The sequence below is a fragment of the Salarias fasciatus genome, chromosome 3 (assembly GCF_902148845.1).
Source record: "Salarias fasciatus chromosome 3, fSalaFa1.1, whole genome shotgun sequence".
NCBI lineage: Eukaryota > Metazoa > Chordata > Actinopteri > Blenniiformes > Blenniidae > Salarias > Salarias fasciatus.
Genome location: NC_043747.1, coordinates 17,797,627 through 17,813,656, shown reverse-complemented (window position 1 = coordinate 17,813,656; position 16,030 = coordinate 17,797,627). Strand labels below are relative to the sequence as shown.

The 16,030-nt window shown below is 45.2% G+C and overlaps 1 protein-coding gene across 2 annotated transcripts; it reads left to right on the top strand.

The window, feature by feature from the left end:
* Window positions 1–190: 190 nt before the first annotated feature.
* ccnb3 (cyclin B3) lies at window positions 191–5,918 on the top strand. 2 transcript variants are annotated; one of them, XM_030088317.1, is made up of 12 exons: window positions 191–321; window positions 462–537; window positions 715–798; window positions 1,080–1,189; window positions 1,255–1,438; window positions 1,516–1,614; window positions 1,685–1,777; window positions 1,851–1,988; window positions 3,472–3,627; window positions 3,741–3,890; window positions 5,145–5,275; window positions 5,361–5,918. In XM_030088317.1, exons 2-12 carry the CDS (start codon window positions 481–483, stop codon window positions 5,479–5,481), a joined length of 1,323 nt encoding a protein of 440 aa, XP_029944177.1. In that variant the 5' UTR covers window positions 191–321; window positions 462–480; the 3' UTR covers window positions 5,482–5,918. The 2 variants fall into 2 exon arrangements, with proteins under 2 accessions (XP_029944177.1, XP_029944176.1); XM_030088316.1 differs by having other exon boundaries at window positions 462–564.
* The last annotated feature ends 10,112 nt before the right edge of the window (window positions 5,919–16,030 follow it).

Here is a 16,030-nt window from a genome sequence, read left to right as displayed (position 1 = left end):
TACTTTTTAGGACAATAAAAAGTTGTATTGCTTTTGTTAAGGTCGTCCTTTGTTTCACGCCGCTCAGCCGGGCGGTGCCGTGTCAATAACCTAGCGCTTCCTTAGCCTTGCATCCTTGGAGGCTCCCTGATTGGTCGACCCAGCTCAAATTCCAGCCAATCAGAGTGCGACGCTGCGGTTTTTGATCGGGAAGCGAAGAGCAGACACTTTTGTGAGCGTGTCTGCGGACTGCACTACTGATCAATCTGGATTATTTACTGCAAATTCCCTCACTCTCAATCCAAGCGCCGGGCTGAAAGAAGGAGGAAAATATCCAAGAAGGTGAGATAAACCTTTACGCCTCGCGACTTTAGATGTGCGTGTGTTGTTTTTAGTGCGGGGCTGTTTTCGAGAGTGGACCCCACCCACTGCCTGTTTGAATAAAGCTGCAGAAAACTGAACATTTTCCTGTGATGAAACAGGACTGAAAGCACAGAAGCCATGCCTTTTTCTAGAGGAAAGAAAGCGACCGCCACGGCCGGGAGCAAGATGTCCAAAGTGGGTGCAACAAGTACCGAGAACCAGGTTAAAACCTGCCTGCATGCATTGTTTTTTTCTGGCTTCTCTCCGTTTGTGCACGCTTGCAACATCTTACCACACATCCTCTGCGGTGCAGAACATTTTGCATTACCGTCTGGTGTATATTTGCAGAACTAATGTGTGTGTTTATTGCAGGAGGAAGGTTCACAGGTGAAGAGGTCTTCCTCTCCTCCTCACGGAGCTCCTAAAAAGAGAACTGCCTTCATCGACATCACTAATGTAAGTCAATGATTAAAAAGGTTTTTGATGTAGGAGAGTGAATCACCCCCAGAAAACATACTTTGCATGAGCTCCTAAGCAAACTCCTGCAATTTCGTGACTGCATGAAGTCAACAACCTACTCAAGAGTTTTTTAGAGTTGCATTGGTGTATTATGAGTTGCATTCCTTAGAAGTGTGATATTTAAAACCTTTAGTAATAATCTTAAAACCCAAATAAACACATTGGACACATTTTGAGACTGGTGGGGTTTTTATTTTCCTTCATGACTTTTCTCATAGGCACATAAGGTGCAGCTCAGCCTGCCCATCAAGAAGAAGGATGCTGGGAAGAAGGCCACCAAGAAAGCGGCGGCGGCAGTGTCCGCCAAGAATCAAGCCAACCTGATCAAGTAAATCCTCACCGATGGTTTCCTTTCTCCACCGGGAGTTGTCTTTAAATCTGCTCCGTCTGCAGGTCGTCCTCCGTGACTTCGGAGGGGACAGCGTCAGAGAGGGAGAAGACGGACACTGAGGAGGACAGGATCCTCTCCTCCTCTTCCTCCTCCTCCCAGAGCGATGCTTCATCTCCAGTTGAAGAGCTGGCAGATGCGGCGCCGCCCGCCGTCCGCGAAATCCCCGCACACCTTCGCAAACCACACGTAAAGAAAACGGTATTCCTGCTGAAGCCGCGGTGGAAATGTTGGCCTGAATCGACGCGTCTCCCCGATTCCTGCAGATCCCGAAGGAGTTCGACATCGATTCCGAGAGCGCCGAGGACACCTACATGTGTGCCGAGTACGCCAAGGACATATTTGACTACCTCAAGCAGAGAGAGGTGAGCCGTGGCGTCACACTCGCGCCTGCGTTCTGTTTCCTGGAGTCATCACTGTGTTTTCACGCCGCAGGAGAGTTTCGTCCTCTGTGACTACATGCCCAAGCAGCCCAGCCTCAACCCGGAGATGCGGGCCATCCTGATCGACTGGCTGGTGGAAGTCCAGGTGAGGCCGGCGCCGTTGGCGGCCCGGGAGGCCACGTGTTGAGTCTCATTCACCGACACCGCCGTCTGCGCAGGAAAACTTCGAGCTGTACCACGAGACGCTCTACTTGGCCGTGAAGATGACGGACCACTTCCTGGCCAAGTTCCCCATCCACAGGGAGATGCTGCAGCTGGTCGGCTCCACCGCCATGCTCATCGCGTCCAAGTTCGAGGTGAGGCCACAATCTCAGACGTGTTGGGAGTTTCTCCGTTTGTCCTCCGGGAAGATTAACTCAGAGGGGGTGAGGGTTCAGCTCCGAGCTCGTTCATTTAGCTCGGAACACGATAATGAGACCCGAGCAGGGATATTAATGACGCTGCCACGATGACTAGCAAACTAACACGAGCCTCAAAGCCACGCTGTGAGTGAGCTTTAGGAAAACGGCGCAATGCAGCAGCTGTAGGAGGAGATTTTTGGGACATTTCACTTTATTTTGCACCAAAAATTTTAATTAAAATTGGCTTTATGTTGCTGTTTCAGTCATTTCCTGAGGTAATTGTTTGGTTTTGTGAAAATATCAGCATCTTGATTGCTGCTGCACAATGTTCGAAAAACGAATATAATATTTTTACTCTTTCTAACTCTGCGATATATATTGTCATATAAAAGAATGCAAGAATTACGGATGACCTGAAAAGCCATTTGTTATTCCGCACTCCTGTCATCTTGTTGACGATTGACCTTCACTGATCTCACCTTCTTTTATGAAGGTTACTAGAATGGATTTTCTCTGTTACTGTTATTGTGCTGGGATCTGACTCCGTGTTTCATTCCATCATGTGCAGAGGTCTGCAAACTTTATGACCGATTTTTTGTGACTTTGCACCATGTCAAGTTGGTCTGGAGCCACAAAGTACATTTAACCTTAAAAATGAGTTTAACACAACTCATGAAGTTTGTTTCGATGCCCATGCAAAACAGTGCATTTTGGAATTTTAGCTCTTTTAACTGTTTCACCTCTTTTCAAGCAGTTTGCATGCTTTATGTCCAACCATATTTAATTTTCTTCTTTTTGATATTCTGGACATTACATTTTTTTTCAGCCATTCTCTTTTTCTCCCCCATTTCTTGTGGTTTTAGCTATTCCCCCCCCCCCCCCCAATGTTACTTGTAGCTTTTCTTTTGTAATTCTTATTGAACCAAGAAAGACTGATCATAGTACTGTGGTGTGTCACTATAATAAAAAGTTAAATGTTTATTCACGTTTCATGTTGTGAAAGCTTCTTGGAGCCGCTAGAGAGGGACTAAAGAGCCACATGTGGCCCCAGAGCCGCAGGTTGCAGACCCCTGATCATGTGTGAACGTGAATTGTGTAATATCACAAAGGTTCCTTTAATGTCATTGGAAATAAACAAACCTTTGAGCTTTTTGACCTCCCCATTTTATAATGAAACATTCTAGCTTGATTAGTAAATTATGAGTGACAAACAGGTGATTCATCAGCTGACAGGAAACCTAAAAAGCTTCTTTTTTAATCAAAAATAATGAAACAATTCCAGATCACCGCCGTTGCTTTTTCTTTTTCGCTGAGATTTCCTGCCATTATTTTCTCTTTTTTTTTTTTTTTTTTTTTTTTTTTTTTTAAATGTTGTCACCAGCAAGTCACACATTTGAGTCTTTCTAACTGGTGGTCTGCGTTGGCCCTCCTCCTGCAGGAGCGCAGCCCGCCCTGCGTCGACGACTTCCTCTACATCTGCGACGACGCGTACAAGAGGGAGGAGCTCATCGCCATGGAGGCCAACATCCTGAAGACGCTGTCGTTTGACATCAGCATCCCCATCCCGTACTGGTTCCTCAGACGCTACGCCAAGGTGCGCTCACACACACACACACACACACACACACACACACACACACACACACACAGGTCATATGTGGCTTACCATACAGTGTGTGAACTCGCTCACGCCGCCGTCCTCCGCAGTGTGTGAGCGCCGGCATGGACACGCTGACCCTGGCCCGATACTTCTGCGAGATGAGCCTGATGGAGATGGACCTGGTGCCCGAGAGAGGCTCGCTGCTGGCCGCCGCCTGCCTGCTGATGGCGCTGGTCACCAAGGACCTGGGAGGCTGGGTAGGTCACCGCGGACGCGCTTTAGGAAAGAAGCGGCTGCTGCTGTGGTTTCCTGCACGGGGGTGGACCGCTCGCCGCCCCCAGAACAATTCACACCACTGACAAACTCTGACGTTTCTGTCCCTGAAGAGAAACGTTCTCCTTCTGCTCTGATCAGAAACTTTTTGCTCCTTTCAGAGGTTTTCCTGCATGAAGTTACCGGTTAATTGTTTTAACTTAAAGTTTAATTTACAAATTATTTTTGGAGTTTTTTTTTTTTTTTAAATGTCTGTCACGTCAATGGATCACTTTAAAGATTAAATTTTCAGTTAAATCGCTGAAATCTAAAGAAGTTGGTGATTATGGTTCTGTTAGTTACTAACTAGACGTATGACATTTCAAAACCACAGGATTCTAGAATCTGGTCAGGTGCTCAAAGTGTTCTCAAAGCCTCAGGGCGCCGTTCACGCGATGTCCGGAATGAGAACGCACCGTTTCAGAAAAGTTTCACGTTCAGCAACATTTTTGAAAGTGATGAATGTTCGTTTCCATGGAAACGGCAGAAACAGATGGCGAAGCCGGCATGTCAGGCCATCATTTGCTGCTGTTGGTTGTTTTTATGAAGTCGCTCACTTCATTCAATGAACCTTTCCTTCGTTTGGCTTCATCAGTTTTATCATCATGCGTTCTAAGTCCTTATTATGGTGTTTTTATACCCGATGCTGTAAATCTGTGGAAAAATATTGTTTCAAATAAGTTTTGTGGAGCCGGTTTGGTGTGAACAGACACCAAGAACGCGGTGGGAGTTTTCTATTTTCATTTGCAAAGGTGTAAACGGGGCCCGCGAAGCCAGATCAGGCGAAGTGAGAGTAATAGTCGTGTAAATGGAGCCTCAGTCGTTTGTTTTCCGCCCTCCTCTCTCGCTCTCTTCATTTGCGCGGCCCTAAAACGTTGCTCGCTCCGCCGCCGGACTCCGCCGAAGTGGATGCTGCGGATCTCGTTTGTTTACTCCAATTTCCTACCCAGGCTGCGTCTGGAGCGCAGCCCTCTTTTCAATTTAAATGTAAATTGTTTTCCCATGTAAATCTGTGTTATCATGGCGGCGGCGGCGGCAGCAATGCTCGGGACGTTGGGTAATTTTATTTTGCTCCTGAATCCTGTAAGGATTTATTTTATTGCTTTTACCTGCGTCGTTGTGTTGGCATGTTTATGTGAGGCGTTGCTTCGTGGCATGGTGACCGTCCATATTAGGAGACGCCCGTCTTGTCTCCGCAGACGCCCTGCCTGCAGTTCCACTCCGGCTACAAGGCGTCCGACCTGGCGGCCGTCGTCCGGAGGCTGTACGTCATGCTTCTAGCGCCGCCCGACGACAAGCTGCGAGCCATCAGGAACAAATACTCCCACAAGTAAGCTTTAGGCGAATGCACAAAGTTTAAGACGTGCAAAATGAACATAATGTCATTAAAAAAAACCCCAATCTTTTGCTTCCAGGGTGTTCTTTGAAGTTGCGTCTCTACCGCTGGTCAACCTCGACGTTTTGGAGAAAGCTTTAGTCCCCCAGTGCGACGACGCCGATCCGTCAGATCTCAGCCAGAAGTCTGAAACTGAGTAAAAGAAATCAGTGTAACTTGTGTACATAGTCTTGTTAATATGTTTAATATTTATACGTTTTCGTCTGTCTTTTTATATAAATCTTCCCGTGTGTGATGGAAGTTAGCCGGGGCATTTGTTTCCAAAGTGTTTTATATACATTTTTTAATAAGATAGGAAGGAAAAAAAATCCAATTCTTGAGTCAGTTGGAAGTTCCTTTCATGCGGATTTGTAGTTTTAGACTGAATAGTTCACAATTTGAAAAGTTTAGCTTGAAGTTTTAGAGATTTTCACACTTTGAGAAGTTCAGCTGCCGTTAATGTATTTTCTATGTTGTACATTGTTTATCATGTTGTGCTAATTATTTGTATAAAACACAATCACATACTGACGCTGTGCAAGTTTTATAAGGCTGACATACACATTATTGAAATAAATAAGTGTTTTTTTTAAATGTTCCATGGAGTTGTGATTTGTTTTGATGTTAATATTTGGGGTCCACTCACACATGTAGGGGTGTAGTTTTGTATCCTGGCCACTAGAGGTCAGTAGTAGGCCACATCCCCAGATGCTTCAGGAGCTCCTCGGTGTTCACAGAGAAACATCTGAATGAATAATAATGAATCGGAAAATGATTCACCCTTTTCTGAGAATGGAAAGGTTCTAATTCGATGCAGTAATATCCTGTCAGTCTAATACGGCTCTGTGACTCAGAGAAATCCTGTTTTAAACTACTTCATGACTATTTTTCATAGAAACAGTTCCTCTCTTTGGGGAAAGATTACAAAGAATTGATGTTTGATGTGGTGAAATGTGGAGATCATCTGATTTTTGGCAGTTATGGCTTAGGTTGAGTTTCATTCATAAACTATAATATATTGTAGATTTAAATAAGCCAGCAGTTTGAGTAGACCTCAGGCTTTTCCACAAGTGATACACATATAAACTAAATGCTGCTTCACTTTGTTTCTTTCTGGTTCTGGGAGAACACAACACACCGGTCCCAGACCACCTGAAGGGTCCAGAAGCTTCATATGGAACTCAGAAATCCAGAACAGATTTAGTAATAGCTTCTCAGTGGTTGTTAAAATTCAGGTTTCAATATTTACAAAAAATAAAAATAAAAAAAGATTTCTGGCTTGATTTTTAGCTTTCAGTGACATGGAGTCAAGGTGAGCTCTGATCACAAGGACGACAACCCATCATGGCATCCAGGCAAAGACCAGAAGAACCAGAGTTCTGAGGACAACTGGAACTAAGGCCGTTGTAAACATTTGTCGAGGTTCCAGTTTAATTTTAGGGTGATGCTTCAGGTTTTAACATAAAATACACAGGACGAGAGCTGCAGTCATCTCAGTCTGGTGCTTTTCTTTGGTTTGGAGCTGATCTGTTCCGGCACCGTGCTTTAGTGGTTGGCACTGGAGCCTCCCAGCTGGGGTTTGCTTGTTCTCCTTTTTGCTGACGTTGGTTTTCCCTCTCTTCCTTTCACGGCCCAGAGACGTCCTTGTTTGGTAAGTTGTTGGCTTTAGACTACCTTGAAGTGTCCACGTGATTGCCTCGATGGCTTGTCCCGTGTGTGTCCTGCCCATCGCCAACGGTCCGCTGGGATCGGCTGCTCTTCTGTCGTTCCTCAATATGGCGGAGATGGAATTTTCCTCCAGTACCCTTCACACCAGACGTTTGATTCACATGAGACACACTAATTCTATATTTGTCGAGCGAGGTTAAGGGCGTCTTCCAGCTTGTCATGGTTGGCTGTCCAATCATCTTGTCTCGTCCAAGGACGGGATGACGCGTGGACCGATCTAATCAAGAGGCGTCGGGCGTCCAGAGGGGTCGGAGACGACTCATGCTGACTTTCAGAACTTGGTGTATAATGTAAATGTGTCTCTAGAGGGGTTTTTCATCAGTCAAAGCAACAAAACGTTCTGCAAAATCACTCTAACACAAAGAACTGTGCAACAAAACTGGAAGTAAAGACAGATGTTGCACGTTTCTTTTGGTTTTACACCGTGAAGCATTTTTCATTTTGCCTTCAAGTTTTCATCCCAGAATTACCGTAGAGCTTTGATCTGGGAGAACCAGCGCCTTGCCTCTCGAGGCTTCTCCCCTCCAGATTCCTCAGGCCGCGATGAGCCGTGCTGCGGTTGGCCTGCTCCGCTGGGATTCGTCCGGATCGATATGTTGACCACTCCGGTGGTAAAAACCTCTCGCTGTGCTGGGAGCCTCGTGGTGGCTCGGTGACAGTCCGCAGCGGGGGGGGCAAAGGTGTGCAAATTGATTTTGTGTCGTCGGACGCAGCTGCGACAGACCGCCATGGCGTCTGGAAACCTTCGTTCTCATGTCGGTAATAGACTCGCCTAAACACGGCATTCTGATGTTAATTTCTCAGTAACTGCATGACATCTCTCCTTCTTAAATCTCCCCTCGCTACAGTTCAGCCACAACCTCGGATCTTGAGCGATTCTCTGTTCAGCCATACGTTTTATGTCCAAGTGGCCACAGCGGAGCGACAACAACCTGATGCTGCATGGCGTCACGGTCCCGTGGGGAACCCGCCGACTGTGAAGTGGACGGATCTGTGCGTCTGAATGACGGATTTCTCACTTCATTACGGCTGAAGTACGCATGGAAAAGTACCGAGTCGAGAAAAAAAAACGCTTTATGTCTTAGATTCTAAGCATATGGACAATTGCTTCATTGCGAAATCCGACTCGCTCGTGCAAGAAATGTGGATTTACTGAAGGCCGAAACAGAAAACAACATCTGGCGCCAGTCGTCATTTGAAGGTCTGCTGTAAGCTTCTTTGTTCAGTGACATCTTGTCAGCAGCGGGAGAGAAAAGACCTGCTCATCCACCTGCACAGACTTTAAAAGCCACATATTTGATGAAAAGAGGATAATTACAGGTAACCATGGTGATTTCGACCAGGGGAGGGGTCTTGTTAGCACGCTGAGCGCACACACAGCGCATGGATCCCTGTCAGTTCCTTCCAGTGGCCCTGATCACGCCCACCATGCCTCCCTGTTATGCACTTGATCAGACTAACCGGCGCGTGTATCGATTTCAATGCTTCGCTCGCAGCTACAGATCTCTCTGACTCATCCCGATCAAAGTGCGCGCTGGTTGCACATTGCGTCCGTTCGCCGGCCAGATACACATCTGAGCCGGCGTCGCCGAACGGCATGTGATCTATTGATCAGTGGAGGGGCCCGGGAAGTGGGGCTTTCACTCCGCTGGCTTTGTACAGTCAGAAGGAGCGGGATGAGAGCTGGCGGCTCTCCAGTCTTCAGTTCTCGCTTCTGAGCTGCAGCTGCCGTTCGAGATTTCAGCTTCTGTAAATGAGCCGGGTGTTTAAATGGGATTTTCAGAGTTATTCCATTCCCGGCGTTTATGTAAAAGTCTCAATAAACAGCTCTCGGCTCTGCCGCTTCAGATTCAAGACAGCGGCTTGATCTCATCGGCGTACAGGAATTGAGCTCCGATAAGCAATCGCTGCCGCCGCCCCAAGATCCAAACTGCCTGCGCAGTCATGAGTTTCGCCTGGCGCCGGATGAATCCCCCTTCAAGTCTCGCACCCTGGATCCAGATTCACACGCGACTCGTCCAATTTCTAATTTATTCGGAGATACAAATAGTCCCGGCGCCGCGGCCAACTCTGTGCGGCTGGAGAAGCATGCAGACGGTCGGAAAAGTGTCTCGGATGAGACGAGGGCGACTTTTCAAGCTGTGCGCTGATTTTACTGCGATGTCCAAGACTTCAGCTGGCATATTTAAAATACAGACATATGAGGAGAGTTGGCTGCGTATAGCTCTGAGGTATGAAGCATTCTCAGGATGTTTTGCTTTACAGCTCGTCTGGATCGAGAAGCCTTCCTTCACAGGAGTTTGAGGGATGAGCCAGGTGTGTGTTCGATCCTGTGTGCATAAACATTCGGAAACAAGCCAGAATTAAAACTGACAGCAGCAGCTGTTGCTCCTGCAGCAAGACTTTAGATTGGACACAGTAGTATATGTAGAAAAAGTTTGGATTTTTTTAGCCGGAAGTGGGTTGAAGGCCAGTTTTATGACTCTTTTTGCTGGTATTTGAGATGTTTACAGACTCTAGCACAGCACATCATTGGTTCCCTTGCTTCATAAGCAGCAGGTATATTCCACATTTTCAAACATTCATAAGATGGAATGAAAGAAATGGACCAGTACGTGCTTTCTCTCATAAAACCTCCCAAAAATAAATCCCCAGTTTTTTGGTTCTACTGCATGCAAATCTTTGTATTTAATGACTTTATTTGTTTGATGTCGCATTTGATGTTGAATCTTGTTAAAATCTGTTTGCCTTTGCTTTGTTTTCTCATTGTTTATTCTGTATTTGTGTGCAGTGGAGGCTCCCCCCCCTCGCCCCCTCCCCAAGTAATCTCAGTCTTAGATGAAAAAAAATCAGCAGGTGGCGATAGCCATCAGTGTGATTGCAGTTCTTTATTAAAACTGAAAAATGAGAACGCAGTAATGGAAACTCAGTCATATGCTTTCGAAGATCAGAAAGGAGGGTTAAGCCCGACTCGAGAGGATCCCCCCGACCGAGGGATTGAACCGACACGCCAAAAAGTGCATGCAGCACGTTGGTATTGGGATGTTTTTCTTTTTTCTTTTTTGCATTCTCACCAGTTGTGTTTCTTGCTTTGTCGACCGACAGATAAACTGGTTGAGTGTGAGATTGGTTTTTATGTTGGCACAAACCTTAAACTCAGCCGATCGCGTCAACACCGACAAGCTTTGGCCACAGGCTGATATATATTTCGGGCCGGTGCAGCTGCCAGGTATGTTGGGTTCATTCCTGTGCTCGGATTCCATTTTTAATTGCCGCCATTTAGCAGAATTAGCCGCAGGCTTTGGTTAAGATGACACAAATTCAGGTAAACTACATGCAGAACTGCAGTTGCTGTTATCTTGCGTGTGGGAGTGACTCCTGCAAATCCCACCATGCCTCTCACTCCGTCTTCCTCGTTTCACTCTCTGCTTTCTTGGCCTGGACTCCAGATTCGCAAAACAAAAGACAGACACTACCTATTGTCTCTGTGCACACATGCATTTCACTGTGTGTGTGTGTGTGTGTGTTTCCTGTTGCGCTCGCATACTGGCAGTGTGTGTACGGCAAATTGTCTCCGCCTGGCTCTGCTGCCATTAGCATTCCCCAGCTAGGCGGAGAGGAAAGGGCAACCTCGCCCTGTCCGAGGAAAGAGGGATGGAGCCTGGGAAGACGGAGGAGGAGGGGGGGTGAAGAAAACAGATGAGCCAAAACAATGGAGCTTCTTGGATTTGGCCGACGTTTCGAGCGGCGATTGTGTTTGTGTGTGCGCGCGCCAGACGTTTGAGCCCCGAAAACAAGCCGCATGAATATGGATGCGGCGGCGGCCTGAGCCGCAGCAGCCAATGAATAAATATATCATCAGAGACACTTGTGCGGGCGTGAGAGCGTTTAAAAATTTAACAGTATCCTAAAAGGTCACTTTAATACTGCTGAGTGGCTGAAACGGAGGTTGCAGGGAGTCTGAAGGGGATTACAAATGGAGGAGCGAAAGCCAAACATCTTATTTTCTGACTTGTGTAAACCAAGATCTTTAAACTGTAATGAAAAAAACCTCAAAAACAACACTGAGGTAAAAAAAAGAAACCGAAACCCACATGTTTTGGTTTTTTTTTATAAAACCTCGTTCTGTTCTCTGATGTATTCCCAAGTTGTATTTTTCCTCTCTAGTCTTTCTTCCTGATGACAGATGTCAGCGCTAACGTAAAGCTGCCTCTTCATATTCTCATCATCGCAGTTCACTGACAGAAACGAAAAAATGCTCATGCCATTGCTTTAATATCTCCTGCGGTAAAGATTCACTTTCACACTTCAGAAACTGGGAATCTTGAAGTTGACAATGGACAAAAAGACAAGCAGAAGAACATGACAGTGAGGAGAAGCGGAGCTTGTAATGGGAAGAGCAAACAACTTCACCATGTCAGATCAATGACAGAAACAAGAAAAAAGTAGGTAAAAACTTCAGCATGTCCCAGTTTTCTGCACTAATTTGTCATAAAATGCGATAACATCTAAATCGTTAGCACGGAAAAACACATTGTGCTTAACTTCATACCACATAAACAACTGTAACAGTTCATGTCTTTATTGAAATGGTGGATGCTGCATCCCAGATCTGGTGGAAAAATTAAGTGAACTCCTCTTTTCGGTCCTGGGAAATTATTTTTCTAAATGTTTCTTGTGACCTTTCCGGCTCTGAGGTCCTCCACTTAGATTTTTTTTTAGTTATTCCAAAAGCATTATGTCTCCCATCCACCACTCACAAAAACTTTGAGATATTTGACTTTCGGGTTAAAAATTATGAGAAAAATTAGAAAAATGTGAAGTTCCTGCTGCAAGGCAGAATATTTAAATAGAAACATGAAAGGGTGATTTTCTCATCTGAAACATTTTATTGAAACAAAAGCCATCAACAGTGTGAAGGTGTATCTAGAAAGAAAAAGAAGTCAGTCTCGCAATAACTTACTGTGTGTCTTTGAGCATCAATTCCAGCTCGACGACGGCGTTCCTGCTGTTCATGTGTGGATTTACTGTCTCCTGAGGCATGGCGTCCAAGTCTTCTTGAGGGGCAGCCTTCAGACCTATCAAGGGGAGGGGTTTCAAATATAAAGCACCAAAAGTCAAAAATCAATTAATGAATCCAAAAAAAAGGTAACTGAAGTCAAACTTAAAACTCTCAACCCCTCTTTATTTTGTTACGACCCAAGGTCGTTGGAGGTTACGGGGAGTGCTCCCGCCTCTCTCGTCTGCACAGGTGCTCCGAGTTACGCTGATTGCTCTGTGGAGCAGCATAAAAGCCAGAGCGTGCACGCGCTCGGGGTGGTCGTTGTCTCTGTGGGTCGTCGTCGCTGCCTCGCTCTTCCGCCTCTCCACATGATGACATCCTCCCGCGGGGTCCTGCTCCCGCTCGCCGGCTGCGGGCTCTGGACCTCCCGATGACGTCCTCCTGCGGCGCCCCGTCTCCGTTTGTCTGCTGTGGGCTCCTGTCGGCCTGATGGCGTCCACCACGCACTTTTGGGTTTTGGCACTGGATCTTTTGTTTACTTTATTTCATTAAACTTTCCTTTTACGCACGTTACCCGGTCTCTGTCTCCCTCGTTTTGTTGCGGCTTTGAGACAGCCGTAACAATTTGGCTATTCTCAAAAAGAAAATCACAGTTTTTAAATGTTTTACATACTTTCACGGGTAAACAATGCCTCCACAAATGGAGACGGTTACATTCCAGTTTACTTCTGCAGAAGCATAGTGTTCTTGGAACTCTCTGGAACTGGTTTACATTGTGACCCATTGCAGGACACCAAAGAAAAAGCTACTGTTTTGGAAAATGAAGAAAAAGATTTTACAAAGAGCGCCTTGACGCTCAGTAATGCTACTGGAAAAGTGTTTTGCGGGCCGATGAACAAAACCTTGATTTGTCTGGAAAGGATTAACAGCACAGTGGAACTGGGACTGAACACCGGTCGCGGTTTGAGGTTGTTTTTCTGCCTTCATCAGGACGATATCAGGGTGGACATTCATCAGCTGAATCGCAGGTAAAATTTGGGCAAAGCAGCAAGAGAACAGCCATAAAAATGTAAGCAAGGCTTCAAAAACCAAAAGTCACTTCCTCTTTTCTTGCTACAGTGAGTCAAAAGTCACGGCGAGAGCCGAGCAAGCTACTGAAAACTGACTCTTAAAACTTTGTATTGTTTTTCAAGAGTAAAATAAATTCATCCCAGTTTTCTCCCCTCAGCTATTATGGGTAACTGACACTGACTGGGTGGAATAACGCTTTTCAAATCCAACAAAGAGCAATGTTTCCAAAAGGGCTTTTCTTCCCTTCCACCTAGACCGCGCAGCTTTTATTATCTGTCAGGACCAACAATGCATTGGGTTCCTGAAAAGAGAGTGTGTGTGAGTGTGTGTGTGTGTTTCCGTTGGACACACAAAGTCTGCAGTTGTGTATTTTCTCCTCCCCTGTCATCTCATTCTGGATCGGGAGAATCTATGTGAGGTTTTCCATCCTGAAAAAGAGGAATTAATGATATGTGTGGACAGAAGGAGGGCGCGGACACATGGTGGCGCCCAGCAGGACCGGGACCTGTCAGGAGGACGAGGGATTTGGACGTGAGAGGAAGCGTCGCAGCAGACTCTACTGTGAAATCAAATCAAAAAACTGGCCTCGCAGAGCTCAACTTTACATAATTAAGTGTTTGATCTACTTAGAATGGATTTATTCCCCTCACCTGTGATTTATACCGAGAGCAAGATGAAAAATCAGCTCATTCAGACTCTGCCCCGGAGCATACTGGCACCAGTAACAAAAACTCCTTTAGTTTTAGCTTTAAAAAAATCTATCGTATTTTATTAATCCGTATATAAACAGAATGCAATTAAAGGTTTTTCCATTTTTACCTGAAAACACTGTCGTGTAAACGGAGCCTCAGTTTTGATGGATTCTGAACCAAAACACACACATTCACACTCATTTACTCGACACAACCTGTTTCCACTCTGCGTGTGTGTTTGTGTCTGTTTGTGTTCATTCATGTGGCGGGGAGGCGTGACAATCATCCAAACTAATGATGCGGGGAAACACCGCATGAGGGGAAAACAACATGCTCACGTGAGCGAAAACACACACACACACACACACACACACACACTAACACACTCACAGGTGCCGACAGAAAGAGGAAGAGCTCGTCTTTGTCTAATGAGCCTCAAACCGAGCCTGTTTGATTAAATGTGTGAAGAGCTGATAAAAGCCCGGCGTTGTGTCGACTTGTGAGCATAATGACACGCTGGAATGCTAATGGAGGAATGCAGCTTATAATTAAACAAAGGAAACCATCAATCAGATATGAATAACAACGTCTATTAGAAATTAGATCAGATTATAGGAAGATATTCTGGAACTAGAGCTCAAGAAGCAACATCCAAATCCAGTAGAGGACTGATGGGAAACTTAATAAATTCAGAGTGTGTATTTTAGAGAAAAAGTTGAAGTATTACCCGGTCACTGTCCTTGTTATATTTGGAAACATAACGCACCGATAAGAAGGGAAGTTGGTGAAAGACGTGAGGGTGACAGACGGGAGTTAATGAGCGGCTGAATTCTGGGGAACGAACAACCTTCACCGACTCAGGCGGCGCTTCAGACATGAAGGCGGCGGAAGATTACAGGATGAAGACAAGAGATAAGTGCCAGAGAATACGGGATTTGGTCCTTAATCCTGAATTTAATTTGCCACTTAAACCCACATTGAAACAGATAGGTTCACACGCGCCAGACGTTTACCGTGAAATGTCAGAGCTTTGTAGCGCAGGGTGATGTAAGGCGCTTGTAATGAGGGGAGAATCTGCTGCTGAGACGGATTCGATGTGGAACTGGGAAAAATCCCGCCCTCTATACGGAAATCCACAAGTCCAGAGGAGAAAAATCAGAGTGTTAAATTCTCCTTGCTCACGGGACACTTCTTCAAACTGGAGTGCGCCTCCTTCACATTAGTGCAATGAGACTCCAACACTGAGGCCACATTTACACGACAAGCAACAAATGAAATCAATCTGATTTCGCGTCATTTTTCATTTCAGCCCAGGACACCTGGGACACGTCTCAGCCCAGGACACCTTCTCATCCAGTTATCTTCCTCCGTGACAACCTGGAAGATTAAATTTGCGTGAAATATTTATGTCAACACACATTTAATGTAATTGCTCACCCAGTCGCTGTAACTAGTATAACAATCTGCAGAAACATAAGAGAAAAGCCATAAATATTGGAAATGAAGAGTTTGGTCTCATCTTCCCTCGACGTGTTTTATTAAGATTGACCCTTGAGGCTTTGCTGCTGACGCTTCACACTGAGGGTAATAATGGCTCACGCTGACCGATCCATTTCCTGATGAGTTGTTTTAAGTACCGAGCGAATCCGTTGGCTGGAAAAGAGGAAAGGGAAATGAGGACGGCGAAATGGATAATAATCAGTGGTTGAAGGGACATTTAGTCAAAGTGAGCTTTATTGTGAAATCCTGCTGAACATACGGGACATTGTGGATGTGTATCACTCAAAATAGGGAATATAGGCAAAAAGATATCTCCAAAATTAGATTAGAAATAAAAGAGTGCACAGCGTTGTTAAAGAAGATAAAAAACTGAAATGTGCAAAATCCAATACAGTGTGGCTTCAGAATGAACTATAATTGTTAATGAAAATTTCATACGCACATATGTTCAGAGGGATTTTTTTAAATGTTCGAAAAAGAGCGTGAAAAGGGAAAACAGACTGAAAATAAATATGTATTTACTGTAAATGAAATTATGAGGGTGAAAAAGTAATTTTAATTAAAAAGTAATTTAAGAGAACAGTCAAAAAAATCTTGAAAGTATCACAAAAATATGAATTATTGTAAGAAACGCCAAATAACCCTGAGATTAGGAGAAAATCAAATAATTTTTTCTTCCCATTATACTCAAGCAATCCTGTTACTTTCTTCAAGGGC

What these genes read in the sequence shown, in the direction of transcription:
- ccnb3 (XM_030088316.1), top strand. Translation starts at nt 481, where the DNA reads ATGCCTTTTTCTAGAGGAAAGAAAGCGACCGCCACGGCCGGGAGCAAG. An exon ending in TCATCGCGTCCAAGTTCGAG is followed by an intron (nt 1,989 to 3,471) that starts GTGAGGCCACAA and finishes CTCCTCCTGCAG; the next exon opens with GAGCGCAGCCCGCCCTGCGT. An exon ending in TCCTCAGACGCTACGCCAAG is followed by an intron (nt 3,628 to 3,740) that starts GTGCGCTCACAC and finishes CGTCCTCCGCAG; the next exon opens with TGTGTGAGCGCCGGCATGGA.